Genomic DNA, 21,696 nt, shown 5'->3' with positions numbered 1-21,696 from the left:
TGTATTGACAAACAAAGCTGAGTTCTCCTGCTGCAAAATCTGTTATGTTCGTCATGTGATACCCTGAAAACTCATCTTTATTGGTCTATATAGCAGCACCAAGGAATTAAATGCTGCTTTATTGCTTTACTATCAACACTGACTGGACATGCACATGAAAAGTGGTGAATTTTCCCTTTAAGGTCAATTGGCAACAATGTGCAATCATACATATTCTTCAGGAAAAACTTCTTTAGTTACTGTAACATCACCTATAGTGCTAATGCATAATATCATTTCCTTTTTTTCCTATTAGTTTCTTTTTTGTAATAGTGTTTATAATATATGATATCTACAATATCTTAACAATGCTTGTTAAAGACTTCATTTTACTATTTTGGCATAGCTAATGCTTTAAAAAAAAAAACCTAAATAAAAGTATGTATTATGTGTATTGTTATAAGATGTCATTTAAAAGTGCCATTTGCACTGAATGGCAAATAACTCTAAGCAAAGTAAACAGAAGCCATGTCTGGGGAGGGTTTTGTGTTTTTCTTTCTTTTCTTATTATCAGGGAGTTAACGTCACAGCGTGTTGTCTGCCCCACTTGCTGTTGATTGGCTCTCGTGGAGAAAAGGGAATTGATGGACGGGCTTTAATCCAATCAAAATTTTCCAGCAACATGTGCTGCCTTTACTGCTCATTGTGAATCTCAAGGTTTGTAAATAACCTGCGACACTATCTGCGCACTCAGTGTCTTCATGTGGCTTTATGTTTTGATTCATGTGGACAGAGGGTCTCCAGATATAGTAAACAAACTAGTTAATATGTGTTAAACCACACCTTTGTATCCCTTTCGTTCGTGACAATAAATTTCCTGATTCCGCACTCATGTCCGTGTCCTGACATTTCTGACTGCCCCTGAAGGCATCACTTCTGCTCTCTTTAGAGGGAGCCAGATGTTAGCTTGTTGAGTCAGTCCGCTTCACTCCACCGAGCACAGGTGACAGTAGCCGGTGTGTCTACGCCTCGTAGCTGTAGCCGCTCACTGTCCGCTGTCAGGACTCCTCAGCCGGGGCATGCAGCGCCATGTTCGACCTAAACGGAGGCTGGAACCTGTCTTTCGCCGGGTGCGGGTTCCTGGGGATTTACCACATCGGAGTTGCCAGCTGCCTGCTGGAGAAAGCGCCGTACCTCGTCAAAGGGGCCACCAAGCTCTACGGGGCCTCCGCCGGAGCTCTGACCGCCTCGGTGCTCGCCAGCCAGGCGTCTATAAGTAAGACACACCGCTGTCTGTGGCTCGGTAGCCTGGAACTTAATGTTCACTTGAAGCAGGATATGGAGGATAAAAAACTCCTGTCATTATTATTATTATTATTATTATTATTATTATTATTATTATTATTAGTATCATTGATATAGTGCTTATTTTTTGTTTTTATTTATTAAATTACATTGTTTTCAATGTTTTGAAGTATGGAGTCATTTTAGAGCCTGAAGTTTTGGGGCTGACACTGACATTTAGGAGTAAAAAATAACAAAATTGATATATTGGCTGATATTCTTTATTTCTAACATGAGGGCATTGAAACTTCACTTGATATTTTTTTATTAATAATTATACATAACTATAAATAAAAAAACACAAATAGAACATCTTGAATAGGATCAAAGGATCAAATATACATAAAAATGCTTCTTATAAAACAAAACAACAACAAAAAAATTACGAATAAAAAATGTTTGATACTTTTCAACTTTTTTATTATTTTTTTTTTTTGGACAAAACTGACACATGAATGTTTTCATACATGAAACATAGGGAGACTTGGCTCTCCTTTGCCCTAAACATACTTCATCTGAATGTCACCAACATGTAGGCTTGCAAATACAAATTAGGACATTTGTAATTCTAAATCAATACAACTACACACGCCTGCATACTGTATGTGTACAGTATATTGGCAATATAAATCAATTCATTTATAAATATAAAATTAATGTACATTTATTTTTGAGCTGTAATTATACATTTAGTGTTCATGTTTCAGTAAACATACTGTAGATACAGTCATTTTAATATCTGTACTAGATTAGATTATCATATGTGTAATCAATTACTATCAGGTTTAAAGTACAAAGATATATATAGTCTGTACAGTAATCTGATAATGGTTTTCATTCACTTATGCTCAGCATGTGTTTAAATGGAAAACAGTGGTGTGGAACCAATGGATCATAAGAGAACATGCATGTGTGAGTCAGAGGCACCCTTTCACTTTGTCTGTCACGAATAAGCAATCATAAGGGCTGATATCAGTAGACACACGTGAATGCTGATTGATCAGTTACAGTGGCCTCAGCCTGAGCTCAGCATACTGGTTCATTATTGGTCACTGACTCCTGGTAGATTTGGTGAATACTGATCCAGTCACAGGTTGACACTTGAAGAAATGTTGTATTCTTTGCAGTTTATTGATCACATTGATCACAATCTTCAAAGCTCCAAAGTCCTTTCTCCTGAGCCTAAACTTCTCCTTTTTCTTTCTAATTTTCAGCCAAATGCTGTGAAGATGTGATCGAGGTGGCAAAAGAGGCCAGGAAGAGGAACCTGGGCCCCCTCCACCCTTCCTTCAACCTGGTCAAGGTGATCAAGACTGGCCTGAATCGGGACCTGCCCTCTGATGCGCACGTCCTAGCCTCAGAACGGCTGTGTGTTTCGCTAACCAGGGTGTCCGACGGGGAGAACGTCCTGGTGTCAGAGTTTAGCTCCAAAGAGGAACTCATCCAGGTGTGGGCAGGTCTTGGAGAAGCCTTTAGGGCCTCTGTTCCACCAACACAAATAACATGAAATGGATCTCCTCTGGTTTAACCCTGCACTCTGTCCACAGGCGCTGATCTGTAGCTGTTTCATTCCCATCTACTGTGGGCTGATTCCTCCATCCTTCAAAGGAGTGGTAGGTCATGAGGGTTTTGGGATGCACAGCTATTTGTACAAAATCATATTTCACAATTTTTACGTCTCCTCCTATAGAATTGTCACATTCTATGCTCTATTGTATGTGATCAAAACCATACACTGGGAAGCATTGACTGAAAACAAAGTTAAAATGGGGAAGGAGGTTTGCACGTAAATGTAGCAACAAGCAAGTTGAACAGGAAATCCTTGTGAGTCTGAATGTGGAAGTGTTGTATTAAAAGTAGATCACAGTCTGCAAATTGATTGAAATTGATTTGGATTGCCTTTGGGTGCTGCTGCTGCTGCTGCTGTGATTCAAAAACTTATCTTTTATACAACAGTATTCCAATAAAACATAAAAAAAATAAGTCTTGGAAAATAAAGCACCAAAAAATACAGGTCAAGGTGCACTGTTGTTATAGAATAATTTTTCTTTCCATTATCAACAGTCATGATTAGTCATTTGCATGTTTAGATAAATGATGGTAATCATTTTTGCTTGCAAGTCTTAGTGTCTGATACCTTTACTGCACCTTATCTGGTACTGGACTTTGACAGTGATTTTATTGAGACTGACAGGTTGGGTTTCAGTTTTGGGTGCCAGTGTGGAAAGGCAGCACTAATCTAATCAGACCTGTTTCCTATCCGCTGTTTCCAGGTCATACACAATCAAAACTTAAGTCGGTCAGATTAGATTCAGATGAAGTCATGTTTTAATTACAAAATACCAAGGTCCAGTGCATTGCAATAAAGAGAGACAAACAAAATAATCACCCAGTTGCCATGAAAAGTAATAAAAATGCAAAGAAGAATCAGAAGCTTCTAGCTTCAAAAAGAGAAAGAAAAAGTTAAAACAGGTTTCAGTTCAAGAATCGAATGTGTCTAAAATGTCAGTTGAAATGTCGGCACTGAAAAAATCTGAAGTGTTAGTTGAAATGTAAGCTTTGAAAGGCAATGAAGTGCAAGTTTAAGCACTGAAAGCAAGCAAGCATTGAAAGAAGTCGAGGTGTCAGTGAAATTTCTGCATTGAAAGAAGTTGAAGAAGTGTTATAAGTGTCAATTTGAAATGAAAGCATTGAAAGGACCTTAAGTAAGTTTAAGTACTGAAAGTGTTTAAAGTGTCAGTGTGAAATGTAAGCACTGAAAGGAGTTGAGGTGGCTGTGCCACTAACAGCTGATTTGTCAGTTTAACGTTGATCACAGCAGTGAGTCATAGTTTCAGTTGAAGTGAAAATGCTGACAACAGTTAGTATTAGTTCAGCTGTTTACTTCAACTATCAGTTGAGGTGAATTCAATGAAAGCAGCTGAACTGGCATTTAGGGGTGTCCCGATCCAATATTGATATCGGATATCGGTCCGATATCAGCCAAAAAACGAGTATCAGATTTTATCGGGCTGCATCTAAAATCTCCGATATAAGCGCTCCAATAAGCAGTCCATTTTCCGCTCCAGCACTTCTATCCATAGGTGACTCTGGTTGCTGACTATTGTTCTCTGTTTGAGTAACATCACTTGATCAAACCTTTTCTAACATCCCACACTACAAAATAAGTAATAAAAGTATGTATGATTCGTGCTGATATCGTATCGGATCGATATCAGTATCGGCCAATACTCAAGGCTGCAATATTGGTATCATATCGAAAGTGAAAAAGTTGTATCGGGACATCCCTACTGCCATTAAAAGAGTTGAGGAAAACATCTGACAAGCAAATAAACATAAAGTAAAAAATGCACAGAATAACCATTGCTTCAAAATGCAACTAAATGAATTTAATAAATACATATACACTAGTCATTTACAGTATAAATTTAAATGGTACAATAAGAGTTTTTAGACAGAGGCAGCAAAGCCTCAGTCACATAATAGATCAATGAAGCAAAACAGGACAACCCTGACAAACACCCTCATTGTGGACATCTTGGTTCATTTCACTCTGAATAGAGCCTGTTGTCTCAGTCTTGGTACCAAAGTTCAGTGTCACAACATTACAGGGAACACAGTGAGTCCAATAAGCTGCTGCTAGATTCAGTTGAACTGGATATTTGTACATACATGTCTGTTTTCTATCTGCAGACGTTATCTGTAGATTCTGTACATTGTGTACTTTCTGCTGCCTAGACCGCCCCCTTACTCAGAGACCAGTTTAGTGTGACTCATCAACTCTGTGCATGAGTGGGCAAGAACTTGAAGCACGACATCTGGTGGATAACACTTGGTGGCCATAGTTTCCTAGAATGGAGCTGATATGTAATCATAAATTCTTAGAAGTTCCATGACAGGAGTTTGTCTTTTGGTGCTCATAATAAGAGAAATGGAGATAGTGTTTGTGTGCTTTTAATTCATTGATTGACACAACTATAAATTCTTATTTTACAAATAGAAAGATTAAAGAGATATGGAAATAAAGTTTCCAAGAAGGAATTTATATTTACGTGATTTTTAGTCCAAATACTTACAAAAAATGACTTAAGTACAAGATAATGTTTAAGAAACTTTTTCAAGAAACCGTTAAAAAGTACCTGCTTAATAAATTACTCAAAGTAGAGCTGAAGTAGCTATAATGTTTACCATCTTCACCATCCTAGTTTAGTGTGTTAGCATGCTAACATTTGCTAAGTAGCACTAAACACAAAGTAAAAATGTCTTGCAGGTATTTGGTCATAGATAAAAGTATTAGACTAACTGAAATTTCAATTTATAATTTAAATTTCATTGTATATGTTATTTTGTCACAGTGTGTCAAATAAAACAAGTTGGAGATTTTAGTCCCAGAAATGCAGACAGCAGCGGAGTATAAGAAGTTCAAAAGTATTTTAATAACAGACTTCATAAAGCAAATGCAAAGTCCAAAAATGAAGCACAAATCCAAAGCACGGATGATTGACACATAAGGGTGATAGAGAACTGACACAGAAACAGAGAAAAATGTGGATTGAGACGAGGAGCTAATCAGACAGGTAATCAGAAATGATGGGAAAAGGACAAAGACATAGAAATAACAAAAAACCCCAAACCATGACATACTCAACATTAAATACAGGCTGATAGGAGCTATCAGTTTTTACAACCAGCAGACTTTACAGTGTCTCAGTGGGCTTTACAGGCCCACAACAAGGACAAACTCCACAAAAAGTTAAAGTGATACTAACATTTTCACACTAAAATGTCTAAAAATGCTGGATGTATGCTGTATATTAATAACTAGTAGCAAGTTATTGTAACTTCCATGAAAACCATTAACATGATTTCTGCCAGATAGATTTTCATCAGCTGTTGGTGCTTGGTTAAAAGTGAAGATAACAACTCCCGTGATCCCATGTTACTTCATGACATCATCAAACTACGTCTTTTGTTATTGTTTTGTTACAGGTGCCAGAACTTATATACTGTGTGTTAAATGCTCCAGTACTAATCCAACAATAAAGGTGAAAGTGTCAGAATACATATTTTATACTCTGTGTCCACACTGAATGATCCTGACCTCCTTTTCCACAGTGACCTACATTCTGTCAGGCAGGCAGATCCAAGCACAGAGGCTAATTTTTTTTACCCGGTTAGTCGTCTGCAGCTTCTCTGCCAAGCTGGATTTTACAACTGGCACCTCAAATAAGGTTAATTCCTTCTCCATGACATTTTAAGCTCTTAATGAGCGAGTCCTCCTTTCATTTTCCAGAGGCTGAATCTGAAAGGGTACCAGAGCTTTTCATTAAATAAATAAATAAATAAATGGGTAAAGTCACCAAAAATTGTGTCACTCATGTACAAAGATGTCAGTGTTGAAGAGATGTGGGTGTTGTTTTGGTACAGAGTATGTCTGCTGATGAACAGTCACAGGCTCTGTTCAAATTATGTGACTAAAATTTATCATAAGCATAAATAAGCCTTTGTCTGGAGTCTGGCCCCGTTGTCATGGAGCAGCAGCCAAGATCAGTATCCTATATGTTTCAGTGAGACCTGGTCTGTCAGGGATGATGCAGTTTGGCATGTGGAGTGGGTTAAAATGTTGCAGTCTACTTGCCAACAAACTTTAAACTACACTCTTAGAATTAAAGGTCATAACTAGAACCGTTAAGGTTCTTCAGCTTGTCCCCATAGGAGAACTCTCTTTGGTTCCTGTTAGAACCATTAGTAAGATTCTACTTGGAGCCCTTTTACAGGTCTCCATGTGGGACCCTATAGTTAATACCTAGAACTATCTGTAATGTATTCATCAAGAACCTCCTATGAGAAGTTCTAAAGGAGAACCCCTCTGTGGTTTATTGGTTCCACACAGAACCCCGTCTGGATGTTCAATCCATAATCTTTCCACCTTCTTAAGGTGCTTACAAGAACCCACCCAGAGAGTTTTGCCAAGAATGCCTTTAAATCACAAAGAATCACAAAAAACCCTTTTCCCTTTGTGTACTTCAACCTTTGAATGAAAGTAGGTACTTTAATACATAACTTCTGTCTATATGCGTGTTTCTGTGTTCTCAGCGTTACGTGGACGGTGGGATCAGCGACAACCTGCCACAGTCGGAGCTGAAGAACACCATCACCATCTCGCCCTTCTCCGGAGAGAGCGACATCTGTCCCCGTGACAACTCCACCAGCTTCCACGAGCTGCGCTTCACCAACACCAGCATCCAGATGAACCTGGGCAACATGTACCGCCTCAGCAGGGCGCTGTTTCCACCAGAGCCCAAGGTAGGTCACGCTTCAGCTACAGCAGAGGGACGTTCTGCTGCTTCAGACGGTGGAGAAGCTGTAGGGGAGAACACAAAAATCTAAATTCTGCACGTTGCTGCTTCTATTAGCACAGTGTTTTGGTTCTCTCGCCCACATCTGTGGAAGCCCCAAAAGGCAAGTGAGGAAAAATATTCTGGCATTACCAGGTTAATTTGTTTGACTTACTTTTTTCACCTGTGAAAACAAATGTACTTTAATCTGAGCTAATCTGCTGTTAGCATTTCCAGCCAAACAAGCTTGTCCTCACTGGAGATGGGGTTTCTGTCCAGAATCTTTCCAACCTGTTTCACAGTTGAAAAAAATCAAGGTACTTAGAAATATTATCCTGGCAAAACCTTTTTTCACTTGTTCCTAATTCGTAAACACAGGAAAGAAAACTATTAGATCAAAATGGATCACCAGAACCTTTTTTCTTCTCTTGCCACTCAGGACGTGTAACACATAGCTGCTAAATAGCCAGATAATATAGAACTTCATAAAGTGACATTTTTTAACCTTTGTGTGCAGCATTAAATGCAGCATTAAAGTGATACCATGGAACACTTAAGAGAAGAAATAACATTTATTTATGATTACTCTGCATTACAACTTGTTGCCACAACGGTCATTGTTCTTCAAAAGCGGGGCTGCCCCTTGTCGTATATGAAAGCAGTGTGGAAGAGGTTTAAGTGCCAGTTCTAGTGCTATCATTTCATTCAGTATGGTTCTGGCTGACAACAGTAAATCATTTTCTCGTCAGGAATAATCCTACCTCCTGTCTGTAGTGTATGCTACTATATTTTAAGATTGGTCATAACTGAGGTACTCCGAGAGCCTCATATATTCAGAAGTGGCATATGGTGTAAAAAGTTTGAGAAACCCTGCCACAGAACATGACTTTACCATCATTGGAAAATGCTGCTGCTGGGAAGTATCAGGGTTTAAATTGTGTAGTATCAGATCAGTGCAGAGACGCGTACTCAGTGATACTGATACAAGTATTTTGGGCAGCGCCTGAGGCACTTTGCTGGTACTGGAACAAACCTAATATATATTTTATTGTTTTTAACACACCGGTTACACACAGCAGCTATCAGTATCAGCTGATATATAAAGTTAGGTATTGGAATCAGTATCAGGATGAAAATAATGGGTATTGGAACATCTTTAGTTTCTACTGTCTAATGAAATGTTGTCCCAGACTGCGCAATAGGAACTTGTATAGTCACTTTTTAATTTATTCCTAACTTTAACCTACAAACATCTGCTAAAGTAACATCATCCAAAGCACAGACCCAAATTCTCAGAGGCTGGCAGATGTGGTTTAGAACAGGCAACACCCCCCAGCAGGCAGGGATTAGTTGAAGTTGCACACTGTGACATTGTAGTGGCATACAGAGTATTTTAAGGCGTTTGTCTCACTGCCACAAGTGGACAAAGTCCCTTTAAGAGAGCTAGAAGATGCCTGTGTTTTCACCTGCTGTGCCTCTGCTTTATCCAGTGTTCCTTGTTGTTATCCCCTGTCTGTTGCTGGAATGGCTGTTAGGTAACCTTTAAGAGGAGGTGAGCTTTGACCCTGTAGGGGTTGAGCTGTTTGCCATGGTGTTGTTACACAGTCTGATTCCTCGTCGCTCCCCTCACGTGTGCATGTGTGTTTGTCGTCTGGATCTCATGATTATGTAATCGGGTGCACCAGTCTGTGTGACGGGGGCACATTCCTAGAGAGAGGAATTACCTCTCTGTGTCACGCCACACCAAGAGCAAGTCTACCCATACATGCTTGAGGCAGTAAGTCAATGCTCCCTTGTTACTAAACAGTCAGCAGGTGCTGTGTTATTGTGCAAATAAACCAAATTTGAATGCCAAATCAGACAGAGAACTCTGGGTATTTTGACCTGTGATCCTGTGGTCTGACTGGATTAGCTGCTGATGTCAGAGCTCTCTTTTACTGTAGAAGTCGCTGTTATGTAATAAAACAAACTGACCATAGTGACATGGCTGTATCAAGGTAAGAATCATTTATCTGTCACACAACACAGGGTTACACAACAAAATGAAAGTTGTAGTCCCTTCATGGTACACACACGTATAGATGATTAAAATCAGAATACAGGTAGTATGGGTTAAAAGAAAACCATGGGCTTTGCAATGGAGTAAGCTGTGTTTAGCACAAGCTCCCGCTGAACCTCAATTTTTAGTGATATTTGTAAAGTGTATCCCTTCTTGTGCAACAGCTAAGAGTTCCTAAATATATCCTTAAAGTGGATTAGCTCTGTGGAAGTGCATAGATGGCAGCGAATTTGCGGAAATATAAGTATACCGGACACTCCAACACAAGGCCCAATGCCGAGTATTGCAAGGAGCCCAGGTGAGAGGACCCCCACCCCCAGCGGATGCAGGAGAGATGGCCATTGCTGGTTTGAAGTCAGAAATCCTTCTTTCACTCAAAGCGGACATTTCAGTGGTGATAAAGTCAGAGCTGAAAAGTGCCCTCATCGAAGATTTTGACTTTCTCAAGAACGGGCTGAAAGCATTGAAAACAGAGATAATAAATAACACAGCGGCGCTGAACTCCGAGATCGACCAAGTGAAGGCTAACATCAATGAGGTGGAGGGAGGGCTATCAGCATGGTCGGATGAAGTGGCTACCCTACAAAACACAGTGAGTGAAATGAAGACCGACAGGGAGTCCGGTACGGAATATTGTTTCAAGGTCACGTACAAAGGAGAGGATATGGAGTTTACTGACTCGGACAAAGCCATGGCCTATGTTAAGAAGAACATTATTCCACCCACGGAGGTCGGACAGTGATGGTGAGATTGAAAATTAATTTGTGAGCTGATATTGTGGTCTACAGACATGTTTATTTTTCTGTGAGTAGCTGACTGGGGTGAACTGTTTACCTATAAGATGATAATTGATTTCATGTTCCCTTTGATGGGCTGGTGTTTCTGTTTAACTTTAATCCTATTCTCATGCTCACTTACAGAATATCCTGATTTAAATACCTATAAAAAGTTAGTCCAGTCCCTGATTATTGCTACAGATTACACAGGTTAGAAACAGTTGATTGTCTGTAAGTGGATATTCCATCATATGGCATACACTGAGCCTAAAATGTTCATCAAGGGATGTAAGATCACTTGTTATTTAGTCTAACTGCTCAATATAAATTAGATTTTCTCTCCATCTCCAATAACTACAACTTCAGCCTACTGTGCAATATAGTTAAGACTATTATACTGCACTTTGCAGTTACTATTTCTCTTCTCATTAGAGGTTCGGTGGGAACCAGAGTGACTGGCTTTGTTGTTCCCCACCACAAACACTAAATGTGTGGATTTCTTTCTGAGGGATGTTGTAATCACCTTGTTCACATAGGTGATGGGGGATGGGAGATTACTGGACCAATCTACAAATTGAAATTACTCTACCAGACCTTTATGTTTTTGTATAGCTGTTACTGTGTTTTGGTATCCTTGGGTTTCATGTATGGTGCACTTTTTTTGTACACGTATTATGGCCAATATGGATAACTTGAGAGGTTGTAGTGGTTGCCCAGTTAACTTCATAAGTTGGAATGTGAAATCACTTAATTACCTAATGAAGTTCAAAAAGGTTTTTTCACATTTAAAACAGCTTAATACAGACATAGCTTTTTTACAAGAGACTCATATACGTTCAGGTGATAGTTCTTGGCTTGTTAGGGGATGGGCGGGTCAAGTGTACCAATCTAATTTCCATTCGAAGGCTAGGGGTGTTGCTATTATGATTAGTAAAACTATTTCATTCACGGCATCAAATGTGCAAATTGACTCCTCTGGGCGATATGTCATTGTGGTGGGAAAACTATACACACTCCCAGTTATTTTAGCCTGTATTTACGCCCCAAATTGGGATGATCCTACATTCTTCACTAATCTTTTTTCTTGTTTACTAGACATGACAATACATTACCTTATACTTGGCGGTGACACCAATTGTACACTTTCTTCCTTTTTGGATTGGAGTATCTCTAAGAGGATATCTCTGTCCAATCAGCTCACTCTATTCAGCTCTTCCTTAAGACCTATGGTGTAGTTGATGTGTGGTGGTTTCGTAATCCCACCTCCAGAGCATACTTCTACTTTTCCCCGGTTCATAAGACCTATTCACATATTGACTATTTTTTCCTTGACAAAAGAATCCTATAATTTATAAAAGAATGTGAATATGGAGCCATAGTTATCTCGGACCATGGTCCCTTGAAAATGAAAATACACATCCCTTCTACACAATCCACATACCGTCCATGGCAATTTAACCCTTTGCTTCTTTTCAGAAGAGTTCATCAATTTCATATAATCGGAAATTTTTCTCAACATCAATCAAACACCAGGGATGTCACCATCTATTGTATGGGAGTCATTAGAGGCATACTTAAGGGGCCAAATAATTTCATACTGTGCCAATAAAAAAAAGGCTAGTACTGAACATCTTAAAAAATTGACAGATGACATTAGAATTGGATAGGCTGTACAGTTGCTTCCCCACTACAGATATGATTAAAAAATGTCTATCATTACAAACAGAGTTTGATCTCTTGTCTACTCAACAGGCTGAATACCTTATTTCCAAAGCAAAACATGGCCACTATGAACACGGGGAAAATGCTGGACGAGCACTCGCACGTCAGTGAAATGATGCAAATGATCAGCAAATGATGGCAAGGTCTAACATGCACTGACAATGAAAAAATGAATTCTTGTTTTAAAAACTTGTACCAGTTATCATATTCTTCAGAATAAAAAATTATACAGAGAATTTACTCCTCCTCAGTATGCCTTAGGCACACTGTGGTTCAGTTTAAAATAGTACACCGTCTTCACTGAACCAAAGACTCTCTAAGATTAAGAGGGATATTGATCCTACATGTCACCGATGTAAACAAGCCCCCCCTACATTACTACACATGTTTTGATCATGTCCCAAGCTGTACAATTTTTGGCAATCTATCTTCAAGACATTCTCTAGAATATGTGGAAAGACAGTAGACCCTTCCCCACTGATTTCACTGTTCGGTGTGACTCCAGTGGATGCTTCTCTCCCTGGGCGTTATATAAATATGATGGCTTTTTGCTCTTTGCTGGCCAGGAGCCTTATTTTGTTCAGATGGAAAGATGCTCTCCCTCCAACATATGGCCAATGGACTACAGAGGTTATGTGTCATATCCATCTTGAAAAAATTAGATATACTATTAGGGGGTCCACCAGAAAATTTGATGTTGCCTGGCAGCCATTTATTTCCTTCGTAGAAGATATGGCAGCTGCCAGTATCTCCATGTAACCCTAGTGCATGTGTACCTGCACCTGGGTGAGTGGTAGGAACTTGTTTAACTGTTCTGTGTTCAAATTGTCTGCTTATTTCTTATACATTAATATAAATATATTAATAAAAGACCTTAATAAAAAAAAAAATAAAACTATATGTACAGCTACATATATGCATATACACAGGAAAAAATTCTGTAGTGCATTTAACATGTGATTGGTCAGATATGTGCATGTGTGGCTTGTCCACTGCTCATCTCTCATACTACTAGACTCATAAGCCTAATATTCTTTGTGCACACTTATGACTGTATGCTCAAGGTCCTCTTGTGGTTGTGGTTACTCACATTTTTTGAAGAATCTTGAAAAACCTATTTTATTGACTGCTCCAACCGCTGACTCCTCACTCCTCTTAACCTGATAGGCTAAAATCACGGCTTGCCTAGTCATTGCAGTCCACTGGTCCCCTAGCAGACAAATGAGAAATGAAAAAAGTGAATGACTTCACTACAAAATCAACTGTAATTCACTTAATTCTGAATCAATTTTCATGAAATTTGGTTTGTGCAAACATTGAATATTAGACATGATAGTGGTTACTTGTTAGAGTTTCAGTATAGATTCTAGATCTATTATATTGTTGTAAAGCCTCCTGGTTGCTTGTAATGTTCTAAAGAAATAACAGCATGTCCTAAATAAATAACACAATGAAGAAGTTTGGACTTTCTGTCCTGTTAATTGTTTTCTTATTAAGTTTATACTGTTAGGGACGATATTAGGGAGTAAAAATATTTTGATAATGATTAATTGGCTGATACTGCAATGAATCTTCAACACTTGTGACAAAGATATGGAATGGATAAAGGATATTTTACAGTTGAACAATAAACATATATAAATAACTATGAATAAAAAATAACTCAACAAAAAATCTGCATTATGTTTTTTTACCTATGCATATCATACAAAATATATGCTGATACAGGTGTAGGCCAATATAGCTGTGATCAGCCAATATCAGGCTGATAATACAGTCTGGCTCTACAATTAATTGATCATTAATGCTACCAGTGATCAAATAAGGAACAACTTGCAATACTAGTTGCTATTTATGAGTTTTCCTTTCTAAGTAAAAAAATAGCTTTTTATGCAGCAGTTAAGCATGACAGAGAAAAATGACAGCCCTAAGGGGTCAAAACTCCAACAACTCTTTGAACATAGAGAACAGCTTTATTGTGAAACAGGCACATTTTGGCTTTATCGTGGGCAGCATACAACACTGTACACCAATAAATAAAACTAGATGAAAGATAAAACCGTATTTAAATTTTTTTTTAAATAAATCATACATATGTATTAAAAAAATCAACTGATAAACATTACACAGACCATTAATGTCACTGATCAAAAATATGAAGTTAGTGAACTGCCTTAAAAAGAAAGGTTGTGTTTGTTATATATAAGTTGTACTGTCTTTCTGTCCACAGGTCCTGGCTGAGATGTGTCAGAATGGTTATAAGGACGCTCTACGCTTCCTTGAAGACAACAGTGAGTCTTGTGTTACCATAGTGACTCTCAAATAAGCTTATCTAGCTATGATCCATCCCTGTCAGCCGGTAGCCTAAGCTTTGGACTGTGTCACTGATTCGTTTTATGGTTCCAGATCTGCTGATGCTGGAGCATCCGACCGCGGGCCTCTCCCTGCCAGAGGGCCCACCCAACTGCTGCTGTAAGGACACGGAGACTACCAAAGAGTGGGTGCTCAGGAGGCTTCACCTGCTGCGTAAACGCCACTGGTGGCTGGACGAGCAGATCGTTCTGCCCGCACCTATCAAGAAAGGTGTGCTGACTCTGTTGGCTTTTAGTTATGAAGATATGATTGAGGTTACAGATGTTGTAATGCCTCTTTAAAGGGCATGTTAATAATGTCATAAACAAGTGGCCATGTGATTGACTGGTCGTGTTCCCTGTGTGTTTGTCAGTGTTCTGCGAAGCCTGCCAAGACAAATCTGGCCTATATGCCAAGGTGTCCGGGATGCTGCCTGTGAGGGTGGCCTCCTACATGCTCATGCCATACACACTCCCTGTGCAGTCGGCCTACTCAGTGGCCCAGAGGTGAGTATAGGTCCAGCTGTGTCTGTGTGACCCAAACTTACAAAAATACATAATGAATTACCACAACATTTGCATTTATTAATCAGATTTGGTGAGTGTAATGTTACATTTCTCACCACCTCTTAATGAACTTACACTGGCCAAGTTAATGTTAGAGGGCTTTTAGTTTGAAAGGGAACAGAGTTTGTATTAACATTGTAAGACAGAAACTTGACTGACTCAAAATGAGTATGAGTACACTAAAATATTGTAGTAATATTATAGTGATGGCCCACATTTCCCATCATGCATAGTGTTGGACTGAACAGTTGCTGTTTTATGTTCCAAAATGCAAATGTTACTTTTAGGGCCTGACTAATAATGGATTTTAGAGGCAGATAATGATACCAATATTAGGGAGTAAAACAATTATGATATCAATATATCAACCAATATTTTTTATGCAGAATACAATACATAGAATATGGTTTAAATAAATGTAAGAAAAAAGATCAAATACACTTAAATGCTGCCTGTAAAGCTAACAAATAAAAATGATCTGCATGATGTTTTGTTAAAGCAAATATATATCAGAGCATATTGGACATGGACTGATATAACTATGATAGGCCAATATCAGACTGATAATATCCAGTGTTGATGTCACTAAAGGGTTAATGTCACTGAAAGCTGCTTTTTGTCTTTCAATCCGCCCTACCTGCCACAATATGACCAATCACACCAATTACACTGATCAAGCAGAGGGAATTAGAAATAAAAGCCTGTCTCTAATGCAAGCCTGCTTCAAATAAAGACCTCTTACTTTCTGCAGTTTAGGTAGATAAAGGCCCTTGTCACTATTTCATTCTAGTAATTGGAGATCCAATAAAAACGGGTCTATGATCCATTTTGGGTTGCAGATCTGAGTTTGGGAAATGCTAAACAATGACAGTATCTCACCTTACAGCAAAAGAGAACTAAATTCCACTCATGAGGCAAGAGCCAGGTCAAATCTTTTCTGCTCTGCCCCAGGTTTGTGGAGTGGATCCCAGAGGTGCCGGCTGATGTGAGCTGGCTGTTCGGGGTGGCGGGTGACGTGTACCGGCAGGCCTGGAAAGGAGCACCAACCAACTCCATGAGGTGACAAATGATTTTATGTACAGTACATACAACATTTATTGATTGAACCATGTGAGAATAACCAACAGGAATGGAGCACAGCTATATTCTTTGTGCTCATTTATAGCAGTATGCTCACTGACCTCTTGTACTTGCAGTGATTCACAATTTTTTTCAAAACATTGAAAAACCTATTTTATTGGCTGCTCTGTTTTATAATGACTACTGACTCCTCACTCCTCTTAACTGGACTTTGTTTCATCTTAAACCAAAACCTCTGCAGATTAATTTCATACCCAATATGTTATGATCCACGTAAGTTAGGTTTAATAAATCTCCACTGGTTGCATCTGTTTGTTGTGGTGGCATTGCAGCAGGTGCTTTGCCAACTGTTGCCTGGTGAAAATCTGCACTCTACTAAGTGACATCTTCTAGGGTCCGTTGTTGTCCTTTTTTGGGGACGTGGTGGGTCATGAAAGTCCGCCAATGGGCTGCTAGCAGCTACAGAACATACATCATTTTATTTGAAAAGAAAGATCAATCGCAATACAATGTATAATGATACTAACACAAGAACATTATAATATACAGTTCTGATAAAATTCTGTACTCCACTCTTAGAAATAAAGTTGGTAACTAGAACCATAATGGGTTCCACTGCTTGTCTGCATAAGAGGACCCTTTCTGGGTCCTCTTGGAACCTTTTCAGATACTTCTATCTAGAACCCAGCTTAAAAGCTTACACTTATAAGAGTTTTTTATCTAAAACGCACTCAGTGGAAGGTTTCTTTGGATGAAAAAGGCTCTTAATGGACCCTTACTTTTAGAAAGAACGCTCGAGAAACTTTCTTCATACAGGAGTTCTTCAGAAGCAGTGGGTTCTGGGTAGAACCTTAGCTCTTCAGGAAGAACCCTTTCAGACCAGTTGGTGCGGTCCCAAATTCCTCAGTTGGAAAAACATGTGGAGCAACATCCTCATAAATACTTGATCACAAATCACATAAGCAGTACACAATAGAACTGAAGCAATCCATCCAACCCTAACAATATACAGCACAGATAAAGTGCTATACACAGAACAACAATCTAATAACTGTTCCATGCTGCTAATTTAGCAGGACAGATGGCCACTCAGCTAACTATAGAGTTAATCATCTTAATGCTTATAGGTAGCTCATTCACAGAACGGCAGCTGTTCTCTGTCTTATTGTTCCTCAACCTGACGAATCAGATGGACTCCCTCTTGTGGTGTAATTATGGTACATTGTACATGAACATTGTTATAAACCTGTGAGTTAGACACATTTTAAATCTTCCACTCTCTGAGCTGGAGGAAGATGTGTCCTTGATGGAAGTTTAAGGAACAACTGCACCAGTTTATTTTGCAATGTCTGTAACTTATTTTTAAGGAAATTTAGGTGTGCTACTATACCAGGAAAAGTATCCATTATCAAAATGAAACTGTACTGTTTTGTGATCGCTGTTTTACATGGGCTATATTAAATTTTTTTTTTTAAATAAAATATTTTAAACCTTGTAAACAGGCCTACCTCCTAGTGATTAAATTTTTACAAAGTGTAGACGTCAGCTGCATCAAATGGAAAATCTGATCTCACTGATCAACCTGCCAGTTATTTTCTCAATTAATTTGTTGTTTTGTTCATAAAATGTCAGAAAGCAGTGAAAATGTTTTCAAATCTCTTGGGTCTTTTTGTTCATAACCCAAAGATATTCAGCTTTGTGTCATAAAGGAATAAAGAAACCAGAAATTATTCACATATGAGAAACCAAAATCAAGGAATGTGGATTGACTATTAAAATATTCATTTATTCATTCATCATTTATTCATTGTCCATAACCACTTATCCTTGAAGGGTCGTGGGGGGCTGGAGCCTATCCCAGCTGACATTGGGCAAGAGGTGGGGTTCACCCTGGACAAGTCTCCAGTTCATCATAGGGCTGACACATAGAGACAGACAGCAATTCACTCTCACATTCACACCTAGGGGCAATTTAAAGTCACCAATTAACCTATAATGCTGCATGTCATTTGCCTTTTGATTGTATGGGAAAGCCGAAACACCCGGAGAGAACCCACGCGGACAAGAGGAGGAGTCCACACAGAGAGGCCCTGCCTCAGCCAGAAACTCCCTAGCACCCCAGCTGGCAAAATAGGTTTTCTTAGGAGGGTGGCTGGCATCTCCCTTAGGGATAGGGTGAGAAGCTCAGTCATACATGACTCGGAGTAGAGCCGCTGCTCCTTTGTGTAGAAAGGAGCCACTTGAGATGGTTTGGGCATCTTGTAAGGATGCCACCTGGTTGCCTCCACAGAGAGGTGTTTCAGGCACGTCCAGCTGGGAGGAGACCACGGGGCAGACCGAGGACTAGGTGGAGGGATTATATCTCTGCCCTGGCCTGGGAACGCCTCAGGATCTCCCAGTCAGAGCTGGTTAATGTAGCCGGGGAAAGCGATGTCTGGGGTCCCTTAGTGGAAGTGTTACCCAATTTTGGATAAGCAGTTGAAGATGGATGGATGGATGGATGGATGGATGGGAAAAATTATGTATGCATCAGAATTATTGTTCAATAGTGGACATTTTTCCAGGTTGTCATTTTTATTTGTTTCTCATGTTGTGGACTTTTTATTGTGGTATTATCATACCATGAGTTTTAGTCAGACAACATTGACTGAACAACCCAGTTCGTTTGAAGCATACTGAAACCTTAAGCCTGGCTCTCAGTGGCCCAGGAGTTCTGGTGATGATGGATCTTTGAAGGCCAATAAATATTGCTTAAGGGATGTCTTGAATTTTGTTGCCTGTTGATTCAATAAGTGATTCCAGCTTTAAATAAGTGAAACAAACTCTTAAAGATCTGTGTACTTGACTTTACAGCGAGCCATGCCTGAGGAAATGCATGAGCACACCACCTCTACCCACAGAGTGTGACAAACCCATGCAGAGAGAGAACCCACCCGCTCTCTCCTCCCTCGACCTCCACGGCAGCTACTGGGAGATCCCTAACTCTACCTCCTCCACCTCCTCCCACCATCAACCTCACATCGCCCCATCCTCCCCGCAACAGGTCTGCTTCTTCGTCGGTTTGCAGGATGAAGCTCACAGCCACGCACAGGAGTAATGTGATACAGGACCTGCACTTAAACAATGTGGTCAAATTTCCACTCTCTCTGTGTGGAGCTGCTGGGTGGTGCAAATTTGAATCTGACAGCTGATCCAGACAGCAGCAAGTGTGTTATTGTATGAATATTTTAATGATTGTTCTGGAAGAGTGTGTCACAATGTACTCAGGATCATGGATGTGTTTTATGACCTGTTTTAATGTACAGCACAGAAATGTTTCTAGTTTTATAGTCTTTCTACAGCCCTTCCTGTTTGTTTAAAATATATCCAAAATTAGCATCCATTCCTCATTCCAACACAGTTAATGCAATCAAGATTTCTTTGTCTCTGCACGAGTTGCTTTCTTTGTCTGTCTTGTTGTCCTTTTGATCATGTCTATTGATTTTTACAGTTGTTTGACATCTCCAGGCGCCATATGGTGTTTCTTTTTTGGTTGTTTTTTCGGTGACATGATACAACAGCCATGGTTACAGAAGAGGATTAGGGCTAAATGTGAAAGTTCTCAGTTTAAAGTCAGAATTAGGAGTTTTTTCCCTCAGAATTCTCACTTCAGACTCAGAATTCTGACTCTTCTTTCCTCAGAATTCTGACTTTAAACTTAAACTTAAAATAAATTTTTCACATCGCCCTAATCCTCTTCTGTACATATTGGAGTTCCGGCCTCATTTCTTAACGTGCTCAATCTTGCTAGAAGGGGAAGTTATTATTTCCTCTACAAACCTAACACCGTTATTTTTAGACTTATTTTGGTGAGAAGAGCATCATCATAACCAACAGAAATGACAAAAAAATAAAACCCAGTTAAGACTTAATTTGCCAAAATGAAACACTGATGCTGACTGTGCTGATCAAGAGAGTGCAACCAGTGTTACTGCAACATCAGTGTTATCAGTGTACGTGGTCTGACCCTCAACTTGTCAATCTGTTTTATGTTTCTCATCACTTGAATGTAAAGTTATGTTAATGCTACTGTGATATTCTCTTGAGATTAAAATTTTTTAAATTGGTTGTTTTGTTTAACAACATTTTGTCATAAAAAGCAGTGAAAATGTTTTCAAATCTCTTGGGTGTTTTTGTTCACAACCTAAAGAGCTTTGTGTCATAAAGGAATAAAGAAACCAGAAAATATTCACATATGAGAAACCAAAATCAAAGAATGCGGATTGATTATTAAAATATTCATTTATTCATTCATCATTTATTCATTGTCCATAACCACTTATCCTTGAAGGGTCGCGGGGGGCTGGAGCCTATCCCAGCTGACATTGGGCGAGAGGTGGGGTTCACCCTGGACAAGTCTCCAGTTCATCACAGGGTTGACACATAGAGACAGACAGCAATTCACTCTCACATTCACACCTAGGGGCAATTAAGAGTCACCAATTAACCTATAATGCTGCATGTCGTTTGCCTTTTGATTGTAAGGGAAAGCTGGAGCACACGGAGAGAACCCACGTGGACAAGAGGAGGAGTCCACACAGAGAGGCCCTGCCTCAGCCAGAAACTCCCTAGCACCACAGCCGGCTCGGGGATTCAAACTCAGGACCTTCTTGCTGTGATTATCAAAATAGCAATAATTAATTTAGTAGTCCATTAATCATTGATAAGTTGTCACAGCTCTACACGGATGCTTTTTTGGACAAGCATGTGTGTTAAGGATGTAACAATAAATAGAATATATATTATGCTGCATGTCTTTTGCCTTTTGATTGTATGGGAAAGCCGGAGCACCCGGAGAGAACCCACGCGGACAAGAGGAGACGTCCGCACATAAAGGCCCTGCCCCAGGTGGTTCGGGCATCTTGTAAAGATGCCACCTGGTTACCTCCCCAGGGAGGTGTTCCAGGCATGTCCAGCTGGGAGGATGCCACGGGGCAGACCGAGGACTAGGTGGAGGGATTATATCTTTTCCCTGGACAAGTCTCCAGTTCATCATAGGGCTGACACAGAGAGACAGACAGCAATTCACTCTCACATTCACACCTACGGGCAATTTAGAGTCACCAATTAACCTATAATGCTGCATGTCATTTGCCTTTTGATTGTATGGGAAAGCCGGAGCACCCGGAGAGAACCCACGCAGACAAGAGGAGGAGTCTGCACAGAAAGGCCCTACCCCAGCCAGAAACTCCCTAGCACCACAGCCGGCTGGGGGATTCAAACTCAGGACCTTCTTGCTGTGATTATCAAAATAGCAATAATTAATTTAGTAGTCCTTTACTGCACAGTACCAGGCAGGATATAGTGGGTATTCACACTATTCCAACCCCAGCGACATGAGTCTGCATGCCCACATACACCACCCTTCATCTTCATGTGCCTCACTATCATTGACATGTGTTTTTTCATTTTTGTGTTTGTCTATCGTGAGCCTTTCTTTA

At 39.6% G+C, this 21,696-nt stretch overlaps 1 protein-coding gene across 1 annotated transcript; it reads left to right on the top strand.

Annotated features, from left to right (window-relative positions):
* The first annotated feature begins 935 nt into the window (after window positions 1-935).
* Window positions 936-20,023, top strand: pnpla3 (patatin-like phospholipase domain containing 3). The gene is made up of 9 exons (XM_084710756.1): window positions 936-1,255; window positions 2,538-2,770; window positions 2,871-2,936; window positions 7,420-7,629; window positions 14,449-14,509; window positions 14,625-14,801; window positions 14,944-15,076; window positions 16,088-16,195; window positions 19,070-20,023. The coding sequence occupies exons 1-9, from the start codon at window positions 1,069-1,071 to the stop codon at window positions 19,311-19,313; spliced, it is 1,419 nt and encodes a 472-aa protein (XP_084566882.1). The 5' UTR covers window positions 936-1,068; the 3' UTR covers window positions 19,314-20,023.
* The last annotated feature ends 1,673 nt before the right edge of the window (window positions 20,024-21,696 follow it).

This window comes from Lutjanus erythropterus, chromosome 22, assembly GCF_056507025.1.
Source record: "Lutjanus erythropterus isolate fLutEry1 chromosome 22, fLutEry1.hap2, whole genome shotgun sequence".
In the NCBI taxonomy this organism is placed as follows: Eukaryota; Metazoa; Chordata; class Actinopteri; order Lutjaniformes; family Lutjanidae; genus Lutjanus; species Lutjanus erythropterus.
The sequence above is the reverse complement of the archived record's forward strand: the minus strand, read 5'-3'. Positions and strand labels throughout refer to the sequence as shown.

Excerpts from the sequence above, each read along its gene's own strand:
- pnpla3 (XM_084710756.1), top strand. The coding sequence starts at position 1,069 with ATGTTCGACCTAAACGGAGGCTGGAACCTGTCTTTCGCCGGGTGCGGG. Across the intron at positions 2,771-2,870 it reads CCAAAGAGGAACTCATCCAG|GCGCTGATCTGTAGCTGTTT; the intron begins GTGTGGGCAGGT and ends CTCTGTCCACAG. Across the intron at positions 14,510-14,624 it reads ACGCTTCCTTGAAGACAACA|ATCTGCTGATGCTGGAGCAT; the intron begins GTGAGTCTTGTG and ends TTATGGTTCCAG.